At 51.1% G+C, this 24,665-nt stretch overlaps 1 protein-coding gene across 10 annotated transcripts in view; it reads right to left on the bottom strand.

Annotated features, from left to right (window-relative positions):
- Nucleotides 1-1,856: 1,856 nt before the first annotated feature.
- The window catches only part of OGDH (oxoglutarate dehydrogenase), a 94,458-nt gene continuing 71,649 nt past the window's right edge, over nucleotides 1,857-24,665 (bottom strand). For all 10 annotated transcript variants that reach the window (XM_045002875.1, XM_045002876.1, XM_045002873.1 and 7 more), the window contains 16 exons: nucleotides 24,463-24,553; nucleotides 21,073-21,252; nucleotides 16,549-16,677; nucleotides 14,609-14,788; nucleotides 13,808-13,960; nucleotides 12,148-12,250; nucleotides 11,678-11,806; nucleotides 9,925-10,075; nucleotides 9,425-9,552; nucleotides 9,124-9,302; nucleotides 8,458-8,529; nucleotides 7,126-7,248; nucleotides 5,517-5,589; nucleotides 4,170-4,333; nucleotides 3,372-3,526; nucleotides 1,857-2,060 (listed from right to left, as the gene is read on the bottom strand). In XM_045002875.1, coding sequence (XP_044858810.1) covers nucleotides 1,940-2,060; nucleotides 3,372-3,526; nucleotides 4,170-4,333; nucleotides 5,517-5,589; nucleotides 7,126-7,248; nucleotides 8,458-8,529; nucleotides 9,124-9,302; nucleotides 9,425-9,552; nucleotides 9,925-10,075; nucleotides 11,678-11,806; nucleotides 12,148-12,250; nucleotides 13,808-13,960; nucleotides 14,609-14,788; nucleotides 16,549-16,677; nucleotides 21,073-21,252; nucleotides 24,463-24,553 — 2,131 coding nt within the window. In that variant the 3' untranslated portion in view covers nucleotides 1,857-1,939. The remainder of the gene's footprint in view (nucleotides 2,061-3,371; nucleotides 3,527-4,169; nucleotides 4,334-5,516; nucleotides 5,590-7,125; nucleotides 7,249-8,457; nucleotides 8,530-9,123; nucleotides 9,303-9,424; nucleotides 9,553-9,924; nucleotides 10,076-11,677; nucleotides 11,807-12,147; nucleotides 12,251-13,807; nucleotides 13,961-14,608; nucleotides 14,789-16,548; nucleotides 16,678-21,072; nucleotides 21,253-24,462; nucleotides 24,554-24,665) is intronic.

Below are 24,665 nucleotides of genomic sequence, written 5' to 3'. Positions count from 1 at the left end.
CCCAGAGGGGCTTGGAGAGGGCAGGTGCTGGGAGCTCAGGAAGGCACCAGGCTAGCATCTCTGCTCACACGGAGGACAGAGGGGTGCTGGTGTCTCACCCATAGCAGCTGGGAGCATCTCATGGAAATGACCCAGAGCCCCTTGGGGCTGAGCAGTAGAGGAAGGGCCCTTGGCTCAGGGTGTTCCCCACCCAAGCAGGTTTGGCGGATGCTGGCTGTTCAAAGAGATGCAGAGCGCCGCACTGGGGCTGGGCCATGGGCTTGTGCTGCCCCAGCCGGGGCTGAGGCCATCAGGCTAAGGGGCTCCCCATACTGGGGATGAGTGGCTCCAGCAGTGAGGCCTGGAGGGCAGCAGGCATGCGGCTGGGACTGCCCATTGCGGGTGCAGAGAGAAGAGTGCAAGGGCAGAAGGGAGAGATTTGAGGGACTCTCCTACGCTGTAAGCAGAGCTCTGAAGAGGTCCACGCTGGCCCAACACTGGCTCTTCCAGCGCCCACAGCCCCCTTGCTGCAGTGTTTAGAAACAGCCCCAGACTCCACGCAACCCTGGAGATTAATGGTTGGTGGTAGGGAAGCCGTTTAAAGTCAAGTGGCCCCTTCCTTCTGGGGAGAGATGGGCCTTGGCAGGGAGTGCCATGAGGAATCTGCCAGCCCTTTTCAGAGGCGCTGTGCCACTAGGCCCGGGCTCCCCCTTCAGTGGAGCACAGTAGAGCACACACCAACATCCCTGTTCCCGCACTCGAGACAGTCCTGCCGGGCTCAGCCAAGCAGTGAGTGCCTGTGATTCAGCCAAGGGCCAGTTTGAAAATCCAACACTGGGTTCCTTTGACAGCAGCTGCAGGATGGACATGCAGGAGGGGCATGAGGGATGTGCATGCCATGCCCTGGGGTTTGTTAGCAAGGTAGCAGGGATCTGGGGTTAAACAGCTGGGAGTGGGTGCTGTGGCACAACACACAGGCCCACGAGATCAGGCGCAGGGTCCCCACCAAAACCTTGCCACTCACCCACCCAAGGCCCTTTTTGGCAAAACTGGGCATTTGTCAGGATGTCTGGTTCAGGGCTTAAAAAGGGGACTGTCCTGGCCGAAACGGGACGTATGCTCACCATAGGCTGTGGTACGGCAGCCCAGGCTCCCTGGGCAGCTCTTGGGGAGCCCCAAAAGCAACTCCTGGCCTGTATCCCTGTCCCCCAGGGCATGCTGCCCAGGGCAGGGGGAAGGTCCAGGGTTCCCCACAGCAGCCAGGACTCCCTGGGCAGCTCTTACCATGGCCCAGCTCTGGCTTCGGGCCAGGGGAAAAGCGTGAGGGATCCAAATGTTCTTTGTGCCGAGGGCCCCACTAAATCTTACTCCGCCTGAGCGGGCTACAGTGCCAGTGGCCCGAGGCTACGACCCAAGCACAGCCGGCCAGGAGCGATTGAGGACGTTAGCCACAGAGGCTCTGACCTTTGGGAAAGAACCGCCACAGGCAGAAGGAAAAAGGAACGGTCTCCTTCTTCTAGAGAACCTAACTGCAACCCCTGCTGCCGGGGAGAGGTGTGCTTGCAATGTCCCTCCTCCTGGCTCTGCCAACCCCAGCCGCTCCCCTGAGCCAGATACAAGGCAGCATGGCAACCCTGCAGGGAGGGGGTGGGCTAAGGACAGAAGCTAGCAGAGGCTGATCGCCAGCCCTCCTGAGCTGGCTGGTGCTGTGGGCTTTTGGGGTAGTGGTGGGATGGAGCTGGCCACTCAGGAGGGCACAGAGACTGCAGCCCCTCAAGGACAGGGCAAGGGGGGAGTTAAAACCCAAGCGTCCTGCAGAGCTATTTCAGTGAAAGGCAACAAGCCAGAGTGATGAACAAGGACTCCAGGCGCGGGCATTTAGTTTACAAGGTCTGTAGTTAAGTACGGAGACAGGAGGTGAGCAAGAGACAGACAGCATGCTGCAGCAGCTGCGTGGGGTCTAGGAGAAGGCCTTGTAGGCATCCAGGTTGAAGGCGGTGTCCAGGAAGCGCTGGAGCTCAGTCAGGTGGGTCTTCTTGTTGCCAGTGGCTGGTGCAGCAGCTGGGTCGCGGCCGGCGTACCTATGGCAAGGGAGGGAGAAGCAGCAGCTCAGATGAGGGCCAGCACAGGGACGGGACATTACACTGGACTCAGGTCTGGGATGGCTACATACAGGCCTGGTCTAGCAACAGGAAAGCTAGATGGAAGAGAGGGCCAGAGGCTGCCAAGATCTAGCCACCTAGCTTAGAAAGAAACGCTGTATCATGTGCAGCCCCCACTGCCCAAAGCCCAGCGCTCACCAACCAGGGACCAGCCCCTGCTGCCTGCAGCATCCCCCCCTGGCTGTTAGCCACAGCACAGACCCTGTATCAAGCTCTTGTCCCTCACCCAGTTACCATCTTGTGGAGAGTGCAACGAGACCAACATGCCCACTGCGACCTTATTATGCTGTACGTGAGCCTATGTGAGTCTTACTGTTTTGCATGAATGCGGTGTGTGCCTCAGGTTCCCTGTGTATTGCACCAATGCCTAGATGGTGGGAATAAGGGTGAGACACTTTTGCTGGGACCCTCGGGGGCAGGTGAGGAGGCTCCAGCTGCCTGCACACAAGTGATGGCCGATGCCTTTCATAACCTGAGACCCAGGAGGGGGGTGAGACCAGGTGACACTTTGCCCCTGAAGGGGTACAAAGACCAGGAGGAGGGGGAATGGGCGTGTCAGAGGTCAGGTCACTGAAAGCTGGGCCATGTCCTGTTTGGGACTCTGAGGGGGGAGTCCAGGGCGTCTGGCCTGGGGTCCTCCCCCCCCCCACAAGATGGACTTGGCTAAAAGTCAGTGATTTCTGTGCTAACAAGCTCTGTTCTACGCTGTTTCTGCTGACTAATAAACCTGTGTGACACGCTGGCTGAGAGTCGCAGCTGACTGCAGACTGGGGGTGTAGGGCCCTCTGGCTTCCCCAGAGGACCCGTCCAGGTGGACCTGCCAAGGGGAAGTGTATGATATGAACAGGGATGCTGAAAGCTCCGAGGTCAGTCCCAGGGAGGCCGTAGCCGAGGAGGCTTTTTGCCCTGGACAGCATGTCCTGAGGGGAGTCACGCCACCCCAGAGTCCTGGCTGGCTTCATACAGAGCAGTTCCAGAGCATCGGGTCTGTGACTCTGTCACACCCACCCAAGAGATCTCCCTCCCCAGCCCACACTACCTACCCCCAGTGCCACAGAGATCTCCATCCCGGCTCCCACATGATACTGAAATCCACTGGGGAGCCGGTGGCCTCAGATGTACCACCCATGGCACCACACTGCCCATCTGTGGGGAGGTCCCGAGATCAGGACAAGGTGTGGCTGCCACCCATGGCACTAGCCCGTCACGGTGCGGAGGGGTGGCCCTTACCACACGGGCTTGGCGCGGTCGATGGTCGTGCGGAGCCGGGGTTTCACATAGTCGTAGTAGCCCTGGTTCTTGTGCTCCTCCTGGCACCAGACCAGCTCGGCGTTGGGGTACTTCAGCGCTTCCCTCTGGAGGAGGTCGAAGGGGAACGGGGACAGCTGCAGGGGAACAGGGAGGGCTCAGTTCCAGTGGGGCACGCAAGCCTGGGGCAGCCAGCAGCGGAGGTGGGGCACAGGCAGCTGCAGGTGGGCTGTGCAGTGGGCCATGCAGCCTCCATGATCACTGTTCAGCCTGTGCTGCCTCAGCAGCATCTCCTGATCCCACACAGCTCTGACATTACACACTTAAAGGGGCCTGGGGTCGCCTAGCGTGAGCCTGAACGGCCCTTCCAGGCCAAGGAGATTGTACGGTGGGGTGCACGCTGGGCTGGCCAACACCACTCCCACCACCAACGGGCTCTTCCCTGCAAACCTGCACAGATACCCCAGCTCTGCCCACCAAGGGGTGCTGCGCAGCGTCTCCTGGACTCAGACTGAAGACACAGGATCGAGCTGGCCCCTCCGTCCATCCCTTCTCAGGTGTGGTGAGGGCGTATTTCTGCCTGATCTCCACCCTGAGGCTGGGCTGGGACGTTCAGCAGTAGGAGTGGGACGAGGGGCAGAGCGCTTTGTGTCTGAGCCACAGCAGACATGTTGTGGATTAAACTCCTCATGGCTCCTGGGGACATGGAGCAAGCCAGCAACAGGACTGACTATTGGCCCCTGGCCTCCGTGGAGCCCCCTGCATTACAGACATGCTCACCTGCTCCACCCTGGTGATGGCCACATCTGGCTCCATGTCCCGGGCCTTGCGCTCGCGGGTGAGCTCGTAATACACTTTGCCGGTGCAGAAGAGCACCCTCTTGACGTTGTCGGGGTTCTGGGCTGCAGGGCCGCTCTCAGGGATTACGCGCAGGAAGTTAGTGCCTGTAGCAGAGCACAGACAACCGTGGGGGACATGCCTCAACAGCCCAGGGGCCACACATGGTGGGAGGGGGAATGCTAATGGGGGCCAGCTACAGGCCTGGACCCTGTGGGATTGGCTATGCCTGCAGAAGGATTGGGCTAGCTCAGAGATGATTAAGGCCTAGAGACCCCACTGAGATCAAGGCCCCATTGAGCTGGGGGCTGTGCAGGGAGAGAGACTGGGTGGGGAAACAGTCTGAAGCACACACCGTCCTGGTGCAGTTCTGGACTGTCGTACATGTGGACAGGAGCCAGAATCCAGAGAGACCTGGGAACAGGGTGGGGTCCTGTAAAGACAAGGACAAGTGCAGAGTCCTGCACTTAGGATGGAAGAATCCCATGCACTGCTACAGACTAGGGACCGAATGGCTGGGCAGCCAGTTCTGCAGAAAAGGACCTAGGGGTTACGGTGGACGAAAAGCTGAATATAAGTCAACAGTGTGCCCTTGTTGCCAAGAAGGCGAACGGCATTTTAGGCTGTATAAGTAGGAGCATTGCCAGCAGATCGAGGGATGTGATCATCCCCCTCTATTCGGCATCGGTGAGGCCTCATCTGGAGTACTGTGTCCAGTTTGGGCCCCACACTACAAGGATGTGGAAAAATTGGAAAGAGTCCAGTGGAGGGCAACAAAAATGATTAGGGGGCTGGAGCTCATGACTTATGAGGAGAGGCTGAGGGAACTGGGATTGTTTAGTCTGCAGAAGAGAAGAATGAGGGGGGATTTGATAGCTGCTTTCAACTACCTAAAAGGGGGTTCCAAAGAGGACGGATCTAGACTGTTCTCAGTGGTGGCAGATGACAGAACAAGGAGTAATGGGCTCAAGTTGCAGTGGGGGAGGTTTAGGTTGGATATTAGGAAAAAAAATTTCACTAGGAGGGTGGTGAAGCACTGGAATGGGTTCCATAGGGAGGTGGTGGAATCTCTTCCTTAGAGGTTTTTAAGGTCAGGCTTGACAAAGCCCTGGCTGGGATGATTTAGTTGAGGTTGGTCCTGCTTTGAGTAGGGGGTTGGACTAGATACCTCCTGACGTCCCTTCCAACCCTGATATTCTATGATTCTATGAAAGAGAAGACAGACACTGCCCTCTTGTGGTATGAACTCTGCTCTGCATCTCTCCGGTTCACTTGCACCACCCTTCATACCTGGCAACATATCATCAAAGCTGGAGCGGGCTTCGGGGTGGCGCAGCAGCGACTTTGGAGTGAAGATGATCAGCTGGAAGATCAAGGCAAGGCAATCAGAAGGGGCTGGAAATAGCCTTTCTGGCACACAAGCTGCACATTGCAGACTGGATCAGCACTATGAGAGCCAGAGCACAGACCCTCCCCTCCACACCCCACTGTCTTTGGTCAGCTAGTTCCGGCCTGGCCCCTGCCCAGCCCCCTAATTCAAGTGCCATTGATGACCTGTACATTTAACCCAGGCAGGAATCACAGGAACGTCTCGATTCTCCCATGCCGGCCAGAGAGAAAGACTGAAGCCAAAGGCTGCTCTGGGGCAGGGCAACGTGAAGTGGTGTGCACAACTCTGGCGCTGTCGGCAGGTCTGGTTGCAGGACGTTTTCTGTGCGCAGCACTCAGCGTTACTTTCCCCTCTAGCCCTTTTGTTATGGAATAACGTGCAGGCGGCTCACCAATGCCGCTGCCCAGATAGGACAGGCGTTTCCAGGCTGGGCAGAGCTCAACTGAAACTTGGCAGACATGGTTATTTAATAAGTGCCAGTCACAGGGCCCCAGTGTGCTCGGGAACGCACAGCTCACCTGTAACAGTCACCACAGCACAGATCAGCAGGCACAGACTGCCCAGCCTTTAAGAGGTGGTAAAAAGCAACAAAGAGTCCTGTGGCACCTTATAGACTAGCAGACGTATTGGAGCATAAGATTTCGTGGGTGAATACCCACTTCGTCGGATGCAAGTACATGTGCCAGGTACATGCGTCTGATGAAGTGGGTATTCACCCACGAAAGCTTATGCTCCGATATGTGTGTTAGTCTATAAGGTGCCACAGGACTCTTTGTTGCTTTTTACAGCTCCAGACTAACACGGCTACCCCTCTGATACTTAACACGGGTGTCTCTTATCAGGCAATAGACCTTTACCAGGGGTTGTTAGTACCGATCCATTAACCAGGTAAAGGGTAGAGCACAGAGCTGGTCAGACAACTGGGAGTTGTTGGCAAAATATTTCAATCCTGAAATGCCACAGTGGTGCCCCATGGAAGTAGTAGTTCTCTATAGGCTGGGCACCCAGGTTGGACTACATCTCCCATGATGCATCACAGTCACCGCTCTTGGTGACAGGAAGCTATGCTCTATGGCAGTCATGAGGCTGTACTGCATCATGGGAAATGTAGTCTGGCTGGGGAACCCAGCTCATAGAACATGAAGCACCTGAATAATAAGTCCCACAAGGCACCGCGGCAACATTCCAGAATTGAAGTATTTTAGTTTTAGGGTTCACAGTTTTTTTGTTTTATTTTTGGACAAAAATTTTGGTTTTTTGCATAGAAAGCAAACACATTTTGCAAAAAATTTTGTTCAGTCAAAATCTCAATTTTCTGCTGAAAAACAGTTTTGGTGGAAAATTTGACTAGCCCTACTGGAGCACTTGAGAAGTTAGCTTCAAATCCAGGTCCTAAGACCTCCCGGCACCAGCACCCATACCCCACCTGCCAAGCATTGGCTTTAACCTAGCACTTGACAATGGTGCGTGGCCGGGTCTGTACTAGGGCAGTGTCTAGAGCTCACTGACCGGTTTCCGGAACGGGAGGTGTATCTGCCTCCGCAGGACGTGGAAGAAGTTTGCTGGAGTGGAGCAGTTTACAACAATCCAGTTGCAGTCATACAGCTGGCGTACGTCAAAGTCATCGAGTTTCTACAGCACATGAGAAGTAGAAACAGTTTAGACAAAATCGTGAATGTCCCACATTAACATCCTGCATTTACATCTGCCGGCAGCTCTAGTATGAACAGAGAGAGGCCATGTGAGTCAACTGGAGTACCCCAAAATGGGGGCCAGGAGTTTCTCTTGCTCATCACTAGCCCAGGACCAGTGGTTAGCTGAATGCAGCGGCCCTAACCTGCAAGCTCAAGCTAGAGTGTTTCAAGTCCAGGCAAATTGGTAGAACTTGGCTCTTAAAAGTCAAGTTTAGTTAAGTGCTTCACTTTAGTTTTTCCATTTCAACTGAGGTAGGATTTTAGCAGCAGGTATCTCAAAGCCACTGGAGTCCCGGCTCTAATATTGTCCATTGCTTTCTCTGCCTAGCAGAGCTTTTAGGACACTACTCAGGAATGAACACAGCAAATTCTGGGCCAATGTAACTTTCTGCTTTCCCTTTTATACTATCCTCTCTGGTGGTTTTCAGCCTATCCCGGCCTCTTAGTGCCTCCGTGTCCCTAACTCAAAAAGGGACTGCCTCCCTAAGTGCATGGGCCAGCTATGCAGACAGTACAGGCTGAGAGCAGGAGAGCTGCCATGTTTGCACAGGGCTTTGGAGCGCACTTGGAAATACTCCGATAAACCCCCCGGCTATGGAACCGGGAAATCGCTCCCTAATAAAAAATGAGCAAATGGGCCTGAGAGCGATGGGTGTGACTCTGATGACAGCTTTTGGGGAAAGCCAAGGAGGAAAGAGCAGAAGCCATGGAAACAGAGTTCCATGCACTGGCCTTGCTTGGGTTACAGCCAGCCTTTACTGCCCCACATTAGCGCACTAACTAGAGCTCTGCTCATATTGTGCTAACACAGCAACGGACATTTCCGAGTCCCCCTCGATAACCCAGCCTAAGTCTTCCTGACTCTGGGGGCAGAGGAAGCCCAGGAGTCATTAAATGTGAGTCACCAGCACAGCACTGCTTCCTATATCCTGCTCCCCCTGGCCTGCTGCCCAGAATCCGGGTGCCCTGTAAAACTCTTCCATGTGTTACCATCTTATCCGCAAAATCCCCCAAAGCTGTTTCTGGAAGCCTTTGCTGTGTAGTGATCAGAGTCAGGGACAGAGCAAGTGCTCCAAGATGCAGGAGGGGAGAGATGGGAAAGGCCCCAAAGGGGAAGAGCGTGAGTTTAGCACAGCCAGACACTTACAGGGTAGACATCTGGATCGTCATTGCACATCTGCAGGAATCGCTCTGGCCTGGCTGACGAGTGCTCAGGACCCTGTGGGCAAAACCAACAAGAGGTGAAGTGAACCACACATGCGAGTTTCCTTCTTTAGGAGAGCTCTCCATGCCTCGTAGAGCCAGCTGATGCTAGTCACTGTTTGAGGAGGACCTTGGTATGTGCTGCCCAACCGGATTTCACTCTGGTTTAAAAGTTTTGATTTTTACTAAGAAGTAGGTCCAACAGCTGCAGCCGTCCCTTAGTACTGACCTTTAGGCTCCACTCCCCTGGCCCCAACAAGCCCCTGTGCTGAGACCAGTTGCTCCCAATCCTCTTCCTTTCACCCGTACACTCTAACCTGTAGCGGGGCTGGCACTGCTCCCAACCACATGGAGTCCAGGCCCCTCTGCAGGCTGTTAACACACAGCTGTATGGGAAGCAGTGACATGGGCTGGTGAGGCCAGGTGACACAGGCAAAGAGGTGGGCAATATCCCAATTGCAGGACTATCCCCTTGCTCCCAGGTGACTGGTCACACAGAGACCTGGTCTGTGCAGTGTTTGGCCTGGGGAAGCGTCCTGGGGCGCTACGGGAACCGTGACATTGAGCTGTCAGTGCTGCCCAGAAAGATGGGAAGCGAGTGCATCCTTACCATGCCCTCCATGCCATGGGGCAGCAGCAGCACGATGCCATTCTGTCTCACCCACTTGGCCTGGCCAGGGCAGATGAACTGGTCAATGATGCACTGAGCAGTGTTGTGGAAGTCACCGAACTGGGCCTCCCACAGCACTAAGGCATTGGGACTAGCCATAGCAAAGCCCAGCTCAAAACCTGCAGAGAAGAGAGAGGAAGAGTGAAGAGGCCATATTCACCAGCATCTGGCACAGACAACCCAGCACAAACTAGCCCTGTGGCTGTTGCGAGCCAGGGGGAGATTCCCCAGTGACACTAACCTAGGACTCCGTACTCCGACAGGGAGCTGTTGCAGACAGTGTAAGGAGCCTGGTTTGGCCAGAGATGATTCATGGGGATACAGGTCCTCTTGTCTACGTTCTGGTCATGCAGTACATGGTGACGATGGCTGTGGGAGGAAACAACGGCCAGCAGTAATGTTACTGAAGTGTTACCCTAGCCAGTGGGTCAGAGCAAGTGCCTGCGTGCAAGTGGCAAGTGCAAGCGGCCACCTGGCTCACGCTGCTCTGTTGAGAGGCTTGGCTTGCAACTGCAGAATGCAATGAAGCCAGGTTCCAGTCATATCTAGGAGCTGCCCATACTAACACCATTAAGTGGTGTGAAAGAGACCCCTCCACCCCCAATTTGGGCTCCCCCCTTTGCCTTTCAGCAGAGCTCCAGCACAGCAGGCAACCTAAGGTTGGCCTCTTCTACTCCACACTCAGCAGCCTCTTGAGGAAGGCTGGAATCCCCTTTTACTGGGGGAAACTGCCGGCTTTACCTGAATGTCCCCCTCTCGACATCCTGGCCGCTCAGTCGGATGTGGATTCCCTCTTTGAGGAGGGAGCCAAATGCCATATACTCTGCCAAGGCCCAGTCTACTGTCCTGTTCTTAACCAACATCCCACGGGTTTTCAGAATCCGGCTCAAACCTGCAGAGAAAAAAAAACACAGTTTGCAGCCCGTTGGGGAGGAACTGCAGTGACGTACTATGCAAGCAGCCTTAGGCTGGGGACAAGACGGCTCGTGCTATCAACCCATCTATCGGCAGTCTGGATTCCCTGACACGCAGATGCTCTGGACATAAAGGGACAAAAGGGAGGTGGACTGTTCCAGCCTAGCACAGGGTAAAGGCAGGATAAAGCACATACAGGTAAGGAGCAGAGGAAACCAGCTCTGAGAAACAATTGGAGTTGCTGGCCATTCTGTTTTCTTTAACTAACGTGCTTTTCGCTGAGCCAATTTCACCTGCATTAGGAGCACTCACTGCCAGACATCACTGCCCAGGAGAGGAGACCTGAACTCTAACCTCAGAGGAGTCCAAGCGGTAGTGGAGAGAACAGTTTCTGAGTGCTGGGTCAAAAGCATGGGCATTGCCAGGTCCCCGACCAGAAGGTACTGGGGGTGGGTCTAGATTCATGTCACCAGACTGTGGAACTCACAAGAAGATCTAAAGGTCAAGAACTTAGTACCAGCTGGAGACTTTGGGCACTGTCATAAGGATTTTTTTTTTTTTTTTGGAGAGGAAGGATGGGACACTGGGTTCAAGTCCCTGCTCTGACACAGGCTGCCTGCGTTACCTGAGCTAATCCCTTAGCCTCTCTGGGCCTCAGTTTCCCCTCTGAACAATGGTGATACCAGCCCTGCTTGCCCCCCAAGAGGTATGAGAGGATAACACATGAAGATGGGAAGCATCTCAGATACTAGTGATGGGGGACAGATAAGCACCCTCAGAAGTCTCATTAGCACTCATCCCCATCCCAACCATCATACTTTGGGTCTGAACCACCACATGGAAGTCCCCATTCACTCAGATTTGAAGATCTAGTCCTGTACAGCACTGGTTCTCAAACCAGGGCCGCCGCTTGTTCCGGGAAAGCCCCTGGCGGACCGGGCCGGTTTGTTTACCTGCCGCATCCGCAGGTTTGGCCAATCACGGCTCCCACTGCCCGCGGTTCGCCACTCCAGGCCAATGGGGGCTGCAGGAAGGGTGGCCAGCACGTCCCTTGGCCCACGCCGCTTCCTGCAGCCCCCATTGGCCTGGAACGGCGAACCGCAGACAGTGGGAGCTGCAATCGGCCAAACCTGCTGACGTGGCAGGTAAACAAACTGGCCCGGCCCGCCAGGGGCTTTCCCTGAACAAGCGGCAGCTCTAGTTTGAGAGCCAGTGCTGTACAGCACACAGGCCATGGAATTTCATCCAGTGACCCCTTCGCTGGCCCAACAACTTGTGTATGACTAAAGCATCTCCAGAAAGGCAGCCAGTCTGTCTGAAGACACCAAGAGAGGGAGAACTCACCATTTCCCTTAGTAGCTTGTTCCAAGAGTTAACCATTCTAGCAGACCTCCTCCCTCCCACTCCCCAGGCTGGCCTACGGCCTCAGTCAGAGACCATGACTCCCTGTAGATCGTGGTGGAACAACTCCCACTCACAGCATTAGCCACATCCTCTACTCCATAAAGCATTCAGCTCTATAAAGAACCAACCCCCAGAGACTCGGGTGCCAGGGGCATCTACTCCAGCACGTTCGTACCTCCATGAATTGTGAAATCCTCAACAGGCACTGAGCTGGCCACCTTGCCTATATGGACCAAGTCTTCTTCATTCAGACCAGTAGAGGGACAGGTCATGCTCCGAGGCTGGCCCTCGAGAGTGAAGAAACCTGGGGAAGGAGGAGAGATCATCTGTGACCTGGAGAAGGCCAGCTCTGTAGTAAGAGCCTTTGATGACTATGTTACAGGCCCTTCTGTACTCTCTGATGTGGAAGAGAATTTGGGATGCAGAGCAAACCCTGAGTTGCTCCACTTCTGTCAGTCCCCCATGCTTTCCCGATGGGTGCATTTTCTTCACCAGGCGGGAGTGGTGTATTTCCCACTCTCTTCATTACACGTCCTTGGAGACACATGGCTCCTATCTGCGCCGGAAGTCGAAGGTCTAATCCACTGGAGGCAGAAGTGGTTCCTGAATTCCGGCCATTTGTCAGGGAAGCTGCTAGTTACTTACCAGGCCAAGGGGAATCCAGCCAGTGCTTGATGTGCAGGATTTTTTCATCCTTGGATCTGGCATGGGCCTCTTCACAGATCCTATCATACTTGGAAATTTCCTCCTGAGAGCAATAGGGCAGAATATTGTTACTGAGAAGTCGTCAAAGTAAGAGTGCTGGGGTTAAGGGCCATGCCTCTTGTTGCTGCTCTCTCTCCATTTCAACCCAAGTCTATGTGGATCCCAGAGGGGGCATTTTCACATCCAACTCCTCTTCAGACACTTTAAACTCTACTTTAAATTCATGGAGGTTAAGTCCATTAATGGCTATTAGCCAGGATGGATAAGGAATGGTGTCCCTAGCCTCTGTTTGTCAGAGGGTGGAGATGGATGGCAGGAGAGAGATCACTTGATTATTATCCCTCCGGTGCACCTGGCATTGGCCACTGTTGGTAGACGGGATAATGGGCTAGATGGACCTTTGGTCTGACCCAGTACGGCCGTTCTTATGTTACATACCCCCCACTCATCGGTGAGGACCTGGACCACAAACGTGCCTCGCACCACATTCACGGCTGCTGCACGCTGCCATGCTTGTGCCTGACCATACAACACTAGGAACGAGAGGTCAGCACTGCCAGGGCACTGGCTACTGCTGGCTGTGTGCCAGTTAAGAGCTTATGTCCTTCGCTGATGCTAAAGTTGCATAAAATACAAAGCCCAGTTCCAGTGAGGCATCCCAAATACCCCTGACATTAGGAAATGCCACAGCCAGCGAATGGGTCTGAATGCTCAAGAGGCAGAATAAAGCACTTTTCAGTTAGGTCCCATCGACACAGTGCCAGCAACTATGTAAGGAGCACAGCTACAAGACTGTCTGATCTTATAGTGCAGGCAAGGCTAAGCCAGGAGTCACCTGTGTTCCTGAACTACGTCTACAGCCCTGCTAAAATCCAAGGGTGAAACCCTGGCTCCATTAAAATCAAAGGGAGTTTTGCCATGGACTTCAGTGAGGCCAGGGTTTCACCCCAAGACTGCAGCATGGCTCAAACACAGTTAATTACTGCTGTGCTCCAAATACACTGAAGGGGGAACGATGCTGGCACAATTACTGTATTGTAAGTGGGTAACCAAAATGGTAGCATGAAAAGCGTAGATTGGACCACAGACCTTATTCACAGTGGGACTATAACCGTACCAGCTACAACTGGGTTTAAATGGAGTCCGTGTGTTTCTGCACCAGTGCAGAGATGGAGTTTCTGCCCAAGAGCCAAGTTCTAACCAGCAGCATGGATGGGCTTGTGCTGCTCTCAGCAACAGCTTTAGCTTCTTTAGTCAGGAGAACCTTGCTAGGAATGCTAGCAACAAGTGCTGAGGCCCCTTGGATGTCTAACTCTGAGCTCCTACCTTCTAAACACATCAGCAGATCCTTAGGCACCCCTTTAGTCCTCCCCTGCCCAGACCCCTTAGGGCAAGGCAAGGCTCCACTACACTGCTGAGTCAGCAGGGAGGGGCGCAGTCACGCTATGCAACTATAGCAACACTGGTAACCTTCATGTATTTCTTGCATTATATTAATTTGCATTTTCCCCTACTCAACATTCTTATTTGCCAACTAGATTTAAGGGGCAGTGACTGATCACTGACTACACCCTTCTTTTAGAGCACTGGGTGACAGTACCTCATACTCTGGTTGATTTACCACCCCTTCTGAAATTAACATCTCGGCGTATTTTTGCAGCACAGGTTTCTGCTTCCGGATCTGATTATACATCAACGGCTGGGTGAACATGGGTTCGTCCATCTCGTTATGACCATTCCGCCTGTAACACACCTAGTGCAATCAAGGAAAGAAAGCCATAAAAATCAGCCAGTCTTCAATCCCTATTTCAGAAGCCAAAAAAGCAGTCGCATTTACATTGATCTGTATGCGGGATGTACCCATGATGAAGGAAATCATGTACAGCCTGAAGGCAGAAGGCCTGATTTTTATCTCATTTAGACTAGTGTAAATCAGGAGTAGGTTCCACTGAAGTCAATGGAGCGACACTGGTGTAAAACCAGAGTAACTAATGACTTAATGGAAGGGTTTCATCCCAGTTTAAAAGAAAAACTGCAGCTATTTGAGCAGTTACAGGAAAACTTGCATCTCCTTTTCTTCAAGCACAACACAGCTACATTTTCAGTGCCTTGTTTTCGCTTAAATATTTCTTTAGATGCCCCCCCCCACCCAACTACCAGACCCAAAGAACAAAGGATTAAGGTGCAAAGAAACACAAGAGGGTCATTATTTATTATTTGGATTACAGTAGTACCTCTGAGCCCCAGTCATGGCCCAGAGCCCCATTGTGCTAGGTGCTGTACAAACACAGTCCAAGATGCCTCCAATGGTTCATCTGAAGAGCATTTTGTCATTTCCCCAGAAGTTCACTAAACAAAGCCAGGATTTTAGCAAAGCCCCAACTGGTTCCCAATCACCTACCAAGTCAACCACCACGTCTTTGTGGAAAGTGCTTCTCCATTCTGCTGCTACATTGCACACATACACCACTGCCTCTGGGTCATCCGCATTGACATGGAAAATAGGTGCATTCACCACCCGGGCAACGTCGGTTGGGTACGGAGAGGAACGGGCCATACGAGGGTCTGTAGTGAATCCAATCTGGAAAACAGAGCAATTTGGGGCCGTCATGGAAAATAGCAGAAGGTGGTCACAAAAAGGTCTAGAAAATAGTTAGGCTTGGCAATCAGATAGCACTCATCATCTGAGCATCTCAAAATGCTTCACACAGAGTGGGAGGAGGGAGAGTTCCCTCCACTTTGCAGAGGGAAAACAGACAGATTTTAAGTGAGTTGTTGGCAGAGCTGGGAGTAAATTTGCAAGCTTCCAACTACCTACCAGTCCCTGCTCTAACCACAAGACCGCACTGCCTCCATGTCAGGTTAGACGAAGGAGCTGTCATGATTGATGACAAGAGATTTTTACAACAATTTACCCCACCTGCTGGATAACAGAGCTCCAACCAGAGGTAAGTATTACAGAACAACTATTACCTTTCCTGGAGAAAGCTTCCCAAGCCAGTAAAGGGAGCCCCAGTTATTACGCTGGTCTAGCTAGAGAAGCTATCCAGGTCAGTTTTAAGTTAGCTCTGTTCTGACTTTGTTATGCTCTGTTCAGCAGAGGGAGGGCAGTCACCGGGACAGAGCATTAATGGAATCCACATAAAGGGCGGTGCTTGTGAGAGGTAAGACAGGGGTAAAGACTCTTTCAGAGAGTCCATATAAAGCTCAAACAGTCCCCATCCTTCTCCCACCAGGCTCTGCTCAGAACCAGCCTGCCCAGCATCAGGGAACGGGATATCAATCAAGCCACTGTCACCTGAGCTCTAAACAGAATAGGGGATCAAAAAGATACAATAATTTAGGGCAGGTCTACACTACAAACTTAAGTCGACCTATGTTAGGTTGATTTACAGCCACCACTGCGGTGGTTCATGTCCACACTGCCCTCCTCCAGTCGGTGACGCGTGTCATCATCAGGAACGCTTCCACCGACTTAAGAGGGACAGTGTGAGGGGGCTGAGAGCATGAACTGTCAGCTCTGCATGCAGCTCCCTGCTCAGGAGCCCCTGGGCAGTGGGAGGCAGCTAGGCTGGGAGCCAGGACCGGGGGAGCAGCCGGGCTGGGAGAGGGGAGCCCATGTAGCTGGCAGGCTGGGAGTGGGGAGACGGGACCCAGGGAACAGTCGGGCTTTAGCTGGAGCCCCCTCCACATCCCGGCTTTCTTGTCAATTTCAGGATGCCAGCATGGAGCCATGAAATTGATAAGAATGACAGCCAACAGCCCATGTCAGTAACCCGCAGTGATTCTGCGTCGCCCTAACTACACCCAGATAAGCCCTGCGTCTCTTGTGGAGATGGAGATACATCAGCACTTACATCAGTGGGAGCAAGGCTGTAGTGTGTACACTGACATAATTAGGCTTAAGTAACCTGTCTTATGTCAACCTAAGTCTGTAGTGTAGACCAGGCCCTAGACACTAGGGATTTCACCGTTATAGCCCAGAGCAAGTTATCATCAGTTCTTCTTGTTCCTTAGCCTTGTCTCATAGGAGCTCTCCTGCTTATGGATCTGCCTATACACATCCCCAGAAGCCCCAATTCCAGTAGTGAACCATAACTGGAGTTTCACAGGTACAACACAGCTGCATTTTAGTGGGAGAAGTCCCTGATGCAGGGCCCCATCCCTAGGATAAAACACATCCTTGACACACGCTTACCATTGCTAGCGCACCAGCATGATACGTCAGAGACTGACAAACCACCCTCCCTGCCCTGGGCATTTGAAGTGCATGTTCTCAAAGATTCTGGTATCGGTGGAGCTGAAGGATCCAGTCTTGCAGCCAAGGGGCCCAGTTTTTACCTGGTTGTTTACAACCACGTGAACTGTCCCATGCGTGGTGTAGGATGGCAAGTCGCTCAAATGGAACGTCTCATACACTATGCCCTGCCCGGCAAAAGCTGCATCTCCATGCAAGAGAATGGACATCACCTGTGGGGACAAGAGGACCAAACTGAAGGCTGGTGGCTTGTTGGCTTCTTTTCAGCATTAAAAGTGCCCAGAAGTGCACACAGAGGGGGCCCAGCAGTACTGGGGAAGGAGGGGCTATTGGCTAGGGTCGGGAAGCAGCTACAAGCTGGCTCTGACTGGGCATGGAAAACTCTTCTCCATCTCCCCACTGTACATATATCTCCACATCTCTCTGGTGGCAGCTCCTTTGCCTCATCCTTTCCATTGTCTGTCCGTAACCTTCATGGCAAGGAAGATCTGATGCTTTAGCCCCCAGGTGACTGCACTAGGGAGTGAGGTTCCAGTTTGATGTTTCGACAAAGCTCCTCCATGTGAGGCTGGATCTGAACAGACTATGGCTAGTGTCTCTGGTGCAATGACTCAGGAAGATACCGAGTGGATTCAGAGCCCTCCCCTCCCGAAATTCTAGACGACTACGTTAAAACTAGGGCTGTTAAGCGACCAAAAAAATTAATCGCAATTAATTGCATGATTAAAATTATTAATCGCGATTAATCGCGTTGTTAAATGATAATAGAATACCATTTATTTAAATATTTTTGGATGTTTTCTACATTTTCAAATATATTGATTTCAATTACAAACACAGAATACGAAGTGTACAGTGCTCACTATATTTATTTTTTATTACAAGTATTTGCACTGTAAAAAAACACCAAAAAGCAATAGTATTTTTCAATTCACCTAATACAAGTACTGCAGTGCAATCTCTTTATCGTGAAAGTTGAACTTACAAATGTAGAATTATGTACAAAAACCCCAGCATTCAAAAATAAAACAATGTAAAATTTTAGCGCCTGCATGTCCACTCAGTTCTACTTGAGCCAAATCGCTCAGACAAACAAGTTTGGTTACAATTTGCAGGAGATAATGCTGCCTGCTTCTTGTTTACAATGTCACCTGAAAGTGAGAACAGGCATTCTCATGGCACTCTTGTAGCCGGCGCCGCAAGATATTTACGTGCCAGTTGCGCTAAAGATTCATATGTCCCTTCATGTTTCAACCACCATTCCAGAGGACATGCGTCCATGCTGATGATGGGTTCTGCTTGATAACGATGCAAAGCAGAGCGGACTGATGCATGTTCATTTTCATCATCTGAGACAGATGCCACCAGCAGAAAGTTGATTTTCATTTGTGGTGGTTCGGGTTCTGTAGTTTTTGCATCGGAGTGTTGCTCTTTTAAGTCTTCTCAAAGCATGCCCCACACCTCGTCCCGCTCAGATTTTGGAAGGCACTTCAGATTCTTAAACCTTGGACAGAGAGCTGTAGCTATCTTTAGAAATCTCACATTGGTACCTTCTTTGCATTTTGTCAAATCTGTTGTGAAAGTGTTCTTAAAACGAACACGTGCTGGGTCATCATCCGAGACTGCTATGACATGAAACACATGGCAGAATGCAGGTAAAACAGAACAGGAGACATACAATTCTCCCCAACGGAGTTCAGTCACAAATGTAATTAATGCATTATTTTTTTAACCAGCATCATCAGCATGGAAGTATGTCCTCTGGAATGGTGGCTGAACAATGAAGGGGCATATGAATGTTTAGCACGTAAATACCTTGCAACGCTGGCTACAAAAGTGCCCATGTGAATGCCTGTTCTCACCTTCAGGTGACATTGTATAGAAGAAGCTGGCAGCATTATCTCCTGCAAATTTTAACCAAACTTGTTTGTCTGAGCGATTGGCTAAAGTAGGACCGAGTGGACTTGTTTTACATTGTTTTATTTTTGAATGCAGTTATTTTTTTGTACATAATTCTACAATTTGTAAGTTCAACTTCCATGATGAAGAGATTGCACTACAGTACTTGTATTAGGTGAATCGAAAAATACTATTTCTTTGTTTTTTTACAGTACAAATATTTGTAATAAAAAAATATAAAGTGAACACTATACACTTTGTACTCTGTGTTGTAATTGAAATCAATATATTTGAAAATGTAGAAAACGTCCACAAATATTTAATAAATTTCAATTGGCATTCTGTTTAACAGTGCGATTAATCGTGATTTTTAATAGTTTTTTTTAGTTATTCGTGTGAGTTAATAGTGATTAATTTACAGCCCTAGTTAAAACATGATTCTTGGAATTAAAGGCAATCAGTGGATTATGCCAATTAACTGATCTACTGCTGAGTGTTACATTGGAACCAGTCCCAGTGGTGGATAAAGTTTACTGAGCACCAGCCAGTGCTCATCTCACTTCTCCAGCTTTTGGAAAAAGGGAATCATCCTAAATGAAAATTAGTGGTTGCTTTTGATTTTAATGATGACAGACTTCCCTCCCAAGTGTGGGTTGAAAAAATTCATGCGCATAGAGAAAGGATGTGCATTTCACAAGCCACCTCAAACGTTAGTGAGGACACTTCAGGTGCAGCAATTAAAATGGGAATTCCACTAGTATCTGTGTGAGGCTGCTGCCTAATCACGCTAGACATGGACTGCTGTCTACAGATGCTGCCGTACCAGAGGACAGTGTTCGTCTTGGTATATTCTCTGTCCTCCCACAAAGGACCAGGGCTATTTTTGATCTCGTTGAATCTCACCCTTATACCTCTCCCAGGGTATTGGATACATGTTTGTTATAAGCCAGACACTGAAGTTGCTTACAACAGCCCATTTTTTATGGCTTGTTCTTTCACATCAGGATACATGTTGAAGGACACAGCTGTTCTCTCTCAAGGAATGGATCCTCTGTTCCCCCACTACCTATTCCAAGCCAAGGGCACCTCTCAGGATCACAGTGATCCTCGATTTACATTCAGTTCCTTCAGTTTGGTCAGGTTTATCTGGGGAGGGAGAGTTTGTTTATAGTCATTTTCTATAAGAGAAAGTGACTCCCTGCTGCACAACATGCCTCTAGACATGCAACTCCTGGCTATGCTGAAGTCAGTGGCAAAACTCCCACCAACTGCAATGGAACCAGGACTTCACCCAGACACTCTCACACCTGGTTACTTGTCGCAGAGATCTCCTGCCGCAAAAGGGACCTCCCTCCCCATTCCCTGATGCCTTAGGCTGCATCACTGCAGCCTGACTCTCACATTATTCCCTCTTGAGGTTCCTTAGTGTTATTTCTCTGTCGGTGGGGTTTGCAATTCTAGGGTGGGTCTGCTTGTTAACTACTCTTTCAGAATGGATCTAACCCCAATCCCACTGACGACTCTCATGCGTCATTCGCTGGGGCTTTCCATTACCGCACTTTACAATATGCCTTAAGACTTTGTCCAGACCCTAAAAGAGCATAGGACATCTGAACTAAATGAGGCACTTGATCAAATTCACTGAAACAAACAGATCCTCCATCCTCTGTGTCCTCTTCCTCCACTACATTTTGTTAGTAGACCAAAGTGAAGAAGAGTCTGCGATGATTCCACATAAGCCCATTTCTCTTATTGAACATGGGCCAGTCACTCACATGGTGTCTTTTTACAAGGGAACGGATTAATGGCTGGTAAATTGCCAGCATCATTCTATTTTTCTTTTTGAGGATCCGTACCACAGATATTTTTCTCCAACCCTTTCTGATGGTCTCTGTTTCTCTCCAGTCTCTGCTGTTCTCAGTGACTTCCAGAGTAACTGCCAGTGGTTCTCAGTCTGAGCGAATCCCCTTTGCATCACCTAGTCACGGTGATGTCTAGAGCTGCAATCCACCACCATAGCCACCAAATATTGGCTTATCCCTTTCCAGTAAGTTATACAAAGCTTAATTGTGGAATCTTCCAGCCTTCTGCCATCTCATCGACTTCAATATCTCCTCCCATTTCCATCCCCGGCCCCTCTGAGAATACTACCAAAGCCTCTAGCTGCCGCTGAGTAGCAGCACAGCACGAGCACCAAGCTGATTTTTTTTGTTTTTAAAATGGCCACCAATTTGGGATGCCTCGGTTCTCAGATACCTCAGTTGCAACACCCTGAGCCCCATTTTCAGAGGTGCTGAACACCCGCCCCTTCCCCTGACTTGAACTGGAGATTCATGCATTCACCGTTCCTAGCAATCTGGCCTCCCACTCCAAGACACCCAAAATCAGAGAGGACGTTTTGGCTGAGTCGCTACTTCCGCTGCTCGCTACGGCTCAGTTAAGTTGGAGGAGGACAGAAGCGGCACTGCTCTGACTCTTGATGGAGGAATAAAACAGGAGAGGGTGCTTTATGTAGGACCAGAACTCTTCCTGTGGCAGACAGCATTCCAGATCTCTGGGGAAATTTAGAATGGAAAAACAAACCACATGGACTTCTTCAGCTAATCTGGCTCCCTGATGGAGCAGTTTGCCTCCCTTCAATCAGCTACGAGCCGAGTTTGAATAAACTTGTAACAGACACTGGATGAGAGATATTCGGTGCTCTTTACCTTCTTTCCTTTAGTGTCCCCACAATAAAACTGCTCTGCCTTCGTCTTGCCCATAACCACTGGATCTGCAGCCTCCAAGTGAGAGGGGTTTGCCACCAAGGAGAGGGTGATGTTCCTCTCGGTGACACGGTTAATCCTCCGGTGGTACATTCCCAAGTGGTACTTCACGTCTCCCGAGCCCTGGAGAGAAACAGCAGAGTCAAGAGAGGAGCATGGGCGGCAGAGCTTGGGGAGATTTCGGATGAGAGCAGGAGTCCCCGATGCCTCCCGCAGTCCATAGATTCACAGCATGGGTATGCAGCATCTGCTAGTGCCATGTGGAGTATACAAGTGTCATGAATTTGGAGTTCTTCAGCTAGAGCTGCAATTACCAGAAACACTGAATCCACAGAGCACGTGCATTTGCTGATATCACAGAGGTGCCCCAAATATTAACCACAAAGGTGAAAATCATTTATATTGTTTAAGAACCCAGTCCTGCTCCCATTGAAGCCAAGGCAGGGCTCTTGTTTGGGTACCTAGGTACTACTAGCTTTAAGCATCCAAGTTCAACAACATAAGTCCTGGTCACCAGCTGTATTCTGTGCACCTCCAATAAGCATCTGACCTCATTTATACCCTAGAGATGGGAGAACCAAAGGGTATTGAGGGTGGGACAGCAGCCAGGAGGTAGAAGCACTGAGGAAAGGAGGCAAGTGCATGGGGTCTGGAGAGAGCAAGGGAGGTGGATGGGGCAGGGGGGAGAGGAGAGAAGAGAAGGAAGCGGGGTCTGGAAGTGGGAGATCAGGAAGAAGTGGGAATAAACTCACTAGGGTGAGAGAAAGATTGGGACAGGTGAAGTAAAATTGTGTAAGTGTAAGAAGGGGCACAAATATACACAAGCTTCCCCTTCCCCCAAAAAACACAGTTACCTGTTCCATCTTCGAGATGTGTTGCTCATGTCCATTCCACAAGAGGTGTGCGTGCTCGCCATGTGCAGCGGTGCCGGAAGTTTTTCCCTTAGCAGTAGCCATAGGGGAGCGGCCCAATGAGTGTGGCGCTGCCCTGGCGCAGTATAAGGGGCGCTGCACGCTCCCCCCACCCTCAGTTCCCCCCAACTCCGACAGAGGGGAAGGAGGGCAGGATGTGGAGTGCACATGAGCAACATCTCACAGAACACCTATTACGGAAAGATAACTGTCTTTTCTTCTGCGAGTGATTGCTCATGTGCATTCCACAGTAGGTGATTCCAAGCTATATTTGTTGGAGGTGGGTAGGAGTTCACAGACACTCGGGACGGAGCACTACCCTGTCGAACCCGGTGTCCTCCCTGGTTTGGGAGACGATCTTAATGCGAGGTGAAAGTGTGAACTGATGACCATGTGGCAGCCAACAGATTTCCTGAATAGGGACATGGGCCAGAAAGGCAGCCCACGAGGCTTGCGCCCTAGTCGAGTGTGCCCTCACAATCACGGTGGGGGAACTCCCACCAGGTTGTAACAAGCATGGATAAATAAGGTGACCCAGTTGGAGAGTTGCTGAGTGGAGATCGGCCAGCCTCTCATGTGTTCGGCCGAGGCGATGAACTGTTGTGAGCACTTTCTGAATGGTTTCGTACGTTTCAGGTAAAAGACCAGGGCCCGTCTCACATCCAGAACGTGGAGGCGGCGCTCCTCACTGGACGCAAGGGGTTTGGGACAGAGCATTGTCAGGAAAATGTCTTGGTCCATATTGTAGGCGGAGAGACATAACGTCTCGAGCCGCCTCCAGGGCCTCCAGCATGGAGGGCACCCGAATGTGGCCACTGGCGTCCAGGGAGGTCGGCTCAGAGTGAGCCGGGCTACTCCGCTCAACTTGAGTCAGAGGCCATGAGGCCGATAGGGACCAAGAGCTGTCCAACGTGGGTCTAGTCTCTTCCCCAGTCTTGCTCCGGTGCCTTGGTGGACAAGACCTCTTCTTCGCCTTTTTAGAATGTCCCATGGACGGGGAGTGGTGCTGACTGGTGGAGGGCACAGTTGGGTCACCGCGCACCGATGCCACGGTACTGACTTGGAGCGGTGCAGTGGTGTCAAAATGGCTTGGAGCCGAATGTCCCTCGACCAAGAAAAGAGCGGATTGAAAGGTCTGCAAATCTTGCTTCAGTCACTGAGATGGGTTCCCCCAGACAGCGTAAACAGTCTGTGTGCGGCTCACTCACGGCATAGGCCATTTGGAAGTGTCACACGACTTAAAGCCTGGGGCACAGGGCATGCCCTGACCCAGGCGCACTTAACTAATTCTAACTAAAGCTACTTTTTGTTTTGGTTTAAACTAGAGGCAGAACTAACTATGAACTAACAGAGTCCAAGAGGGAAAGCTACAGAAGAAGAGCTGGAGCAGAGCAGTTCCGAAGCACCTTCACTGGCAGCGCCCCTTCTACCGCACCAGGGCGGTGCCACTCCAGGGGTCACTAGGGGTGCTTCCCCCTACAGGTACTGCTAAGGGAAAAAACTTCCAGCACCGGTGCACGTGGCGAGCATGCACACCTATTGTGGAATGCACATGAGCAACACATCTCGAAGAGGAACAAGGAATTATTATAGCTGCTAGTGGCATGGCATGTGGCCAAAAATCAGAACATGCTACAGAGGGGAGATGCTCCATAAAATGATCTCTCTACCAACATGTGGGCCACACTATGGAAGAAAGGGGGAAGCCTGACCTAGAAGCTCATGATAGGATAGGGACAGATCAGCCCAGCTTGTGTCAACGCTAGCATCTCTGACAGCAAGGTAGAGGCTACAGGAGAACCAAGATTCATAATTTACTGGACTCAAGACTATTTTGAAGAGGCTACCAAGTCTCACAAGAAGCTATTAAGGTAAACAAAACAGTCATGGGATAAAGTACTGTCTTGGCTTGGAAACTGGATCAACTGAGACAAGACATTTAAAACAACATTTACCCTGCAGAATTCATTGCCACAAGGTATCGAGGCCATGAACTGAGCAGGATCAATAAATAACTAGTTATGCACCTGGATAAGGAGAACACCCAACGGTAAGTCACAGAATAAGAAAAACAGAAGGGTTATGAACCTTCCTGGTTCAGGACAAGCCAACCACTAACTGACGAGGGTCAGGAACAGGCAGAGGTTTCCTGTATGGACAGGTTATTCCAGAATTGCCCACTAAGGGGATTTTTGCACCTCCCTCTGATACAGCTGGTGCTGGCCACTGTCAGAGATGGGATACCAGGCTAGATGGGACCCTAAGCCTGACAACTCATGTGGTCTTCTCGTGAATTCTGCTGGGGCCTCTAGGAACAGGGATTGCCAAGTGTCGTCTGCTGTCTGGAGAAAGAGCCCCGCTGCATACTGTACCTATACTCTCATGCAGCTGCTTGCTTAGACTATGCTCAAACCTCACTCACCTCATCGGCAGCCTCCAGCTTGGAATCAAACTGACAGAAGATCTGCTCCAGCTCCTTCCTGATCACGTTGGCGAGAACATTCAGACGCCCTCTGTGAAATCAATGCCACAGTCAGCTACAGGTGGACAGCTTGCTTTGCACTCTATGCTGCCTGTCTGGAGAGAGTGCTTCTCACCCCACCATCTATGCTTCAAACCAAGGCA

Source organism: Mauremys mutica, chromosome 2 (assembly GCF_020497125.1).
Source record: "Mauremys mutica isolate MM-2020 ecotype Southern chromosome 2, ASM2049712v1, whole genome shotgun sequence".
NCBI lineage: Eukaryota > Metazoa > Chordata > Testudines > Geoemydidae > Mauremys > Mauremys mutica.
The sequence above is the reverse complement of the archived record's forward strand: the minus strand, read 5'-3'. Positions and strand labels throughout refer to the sequence as shown.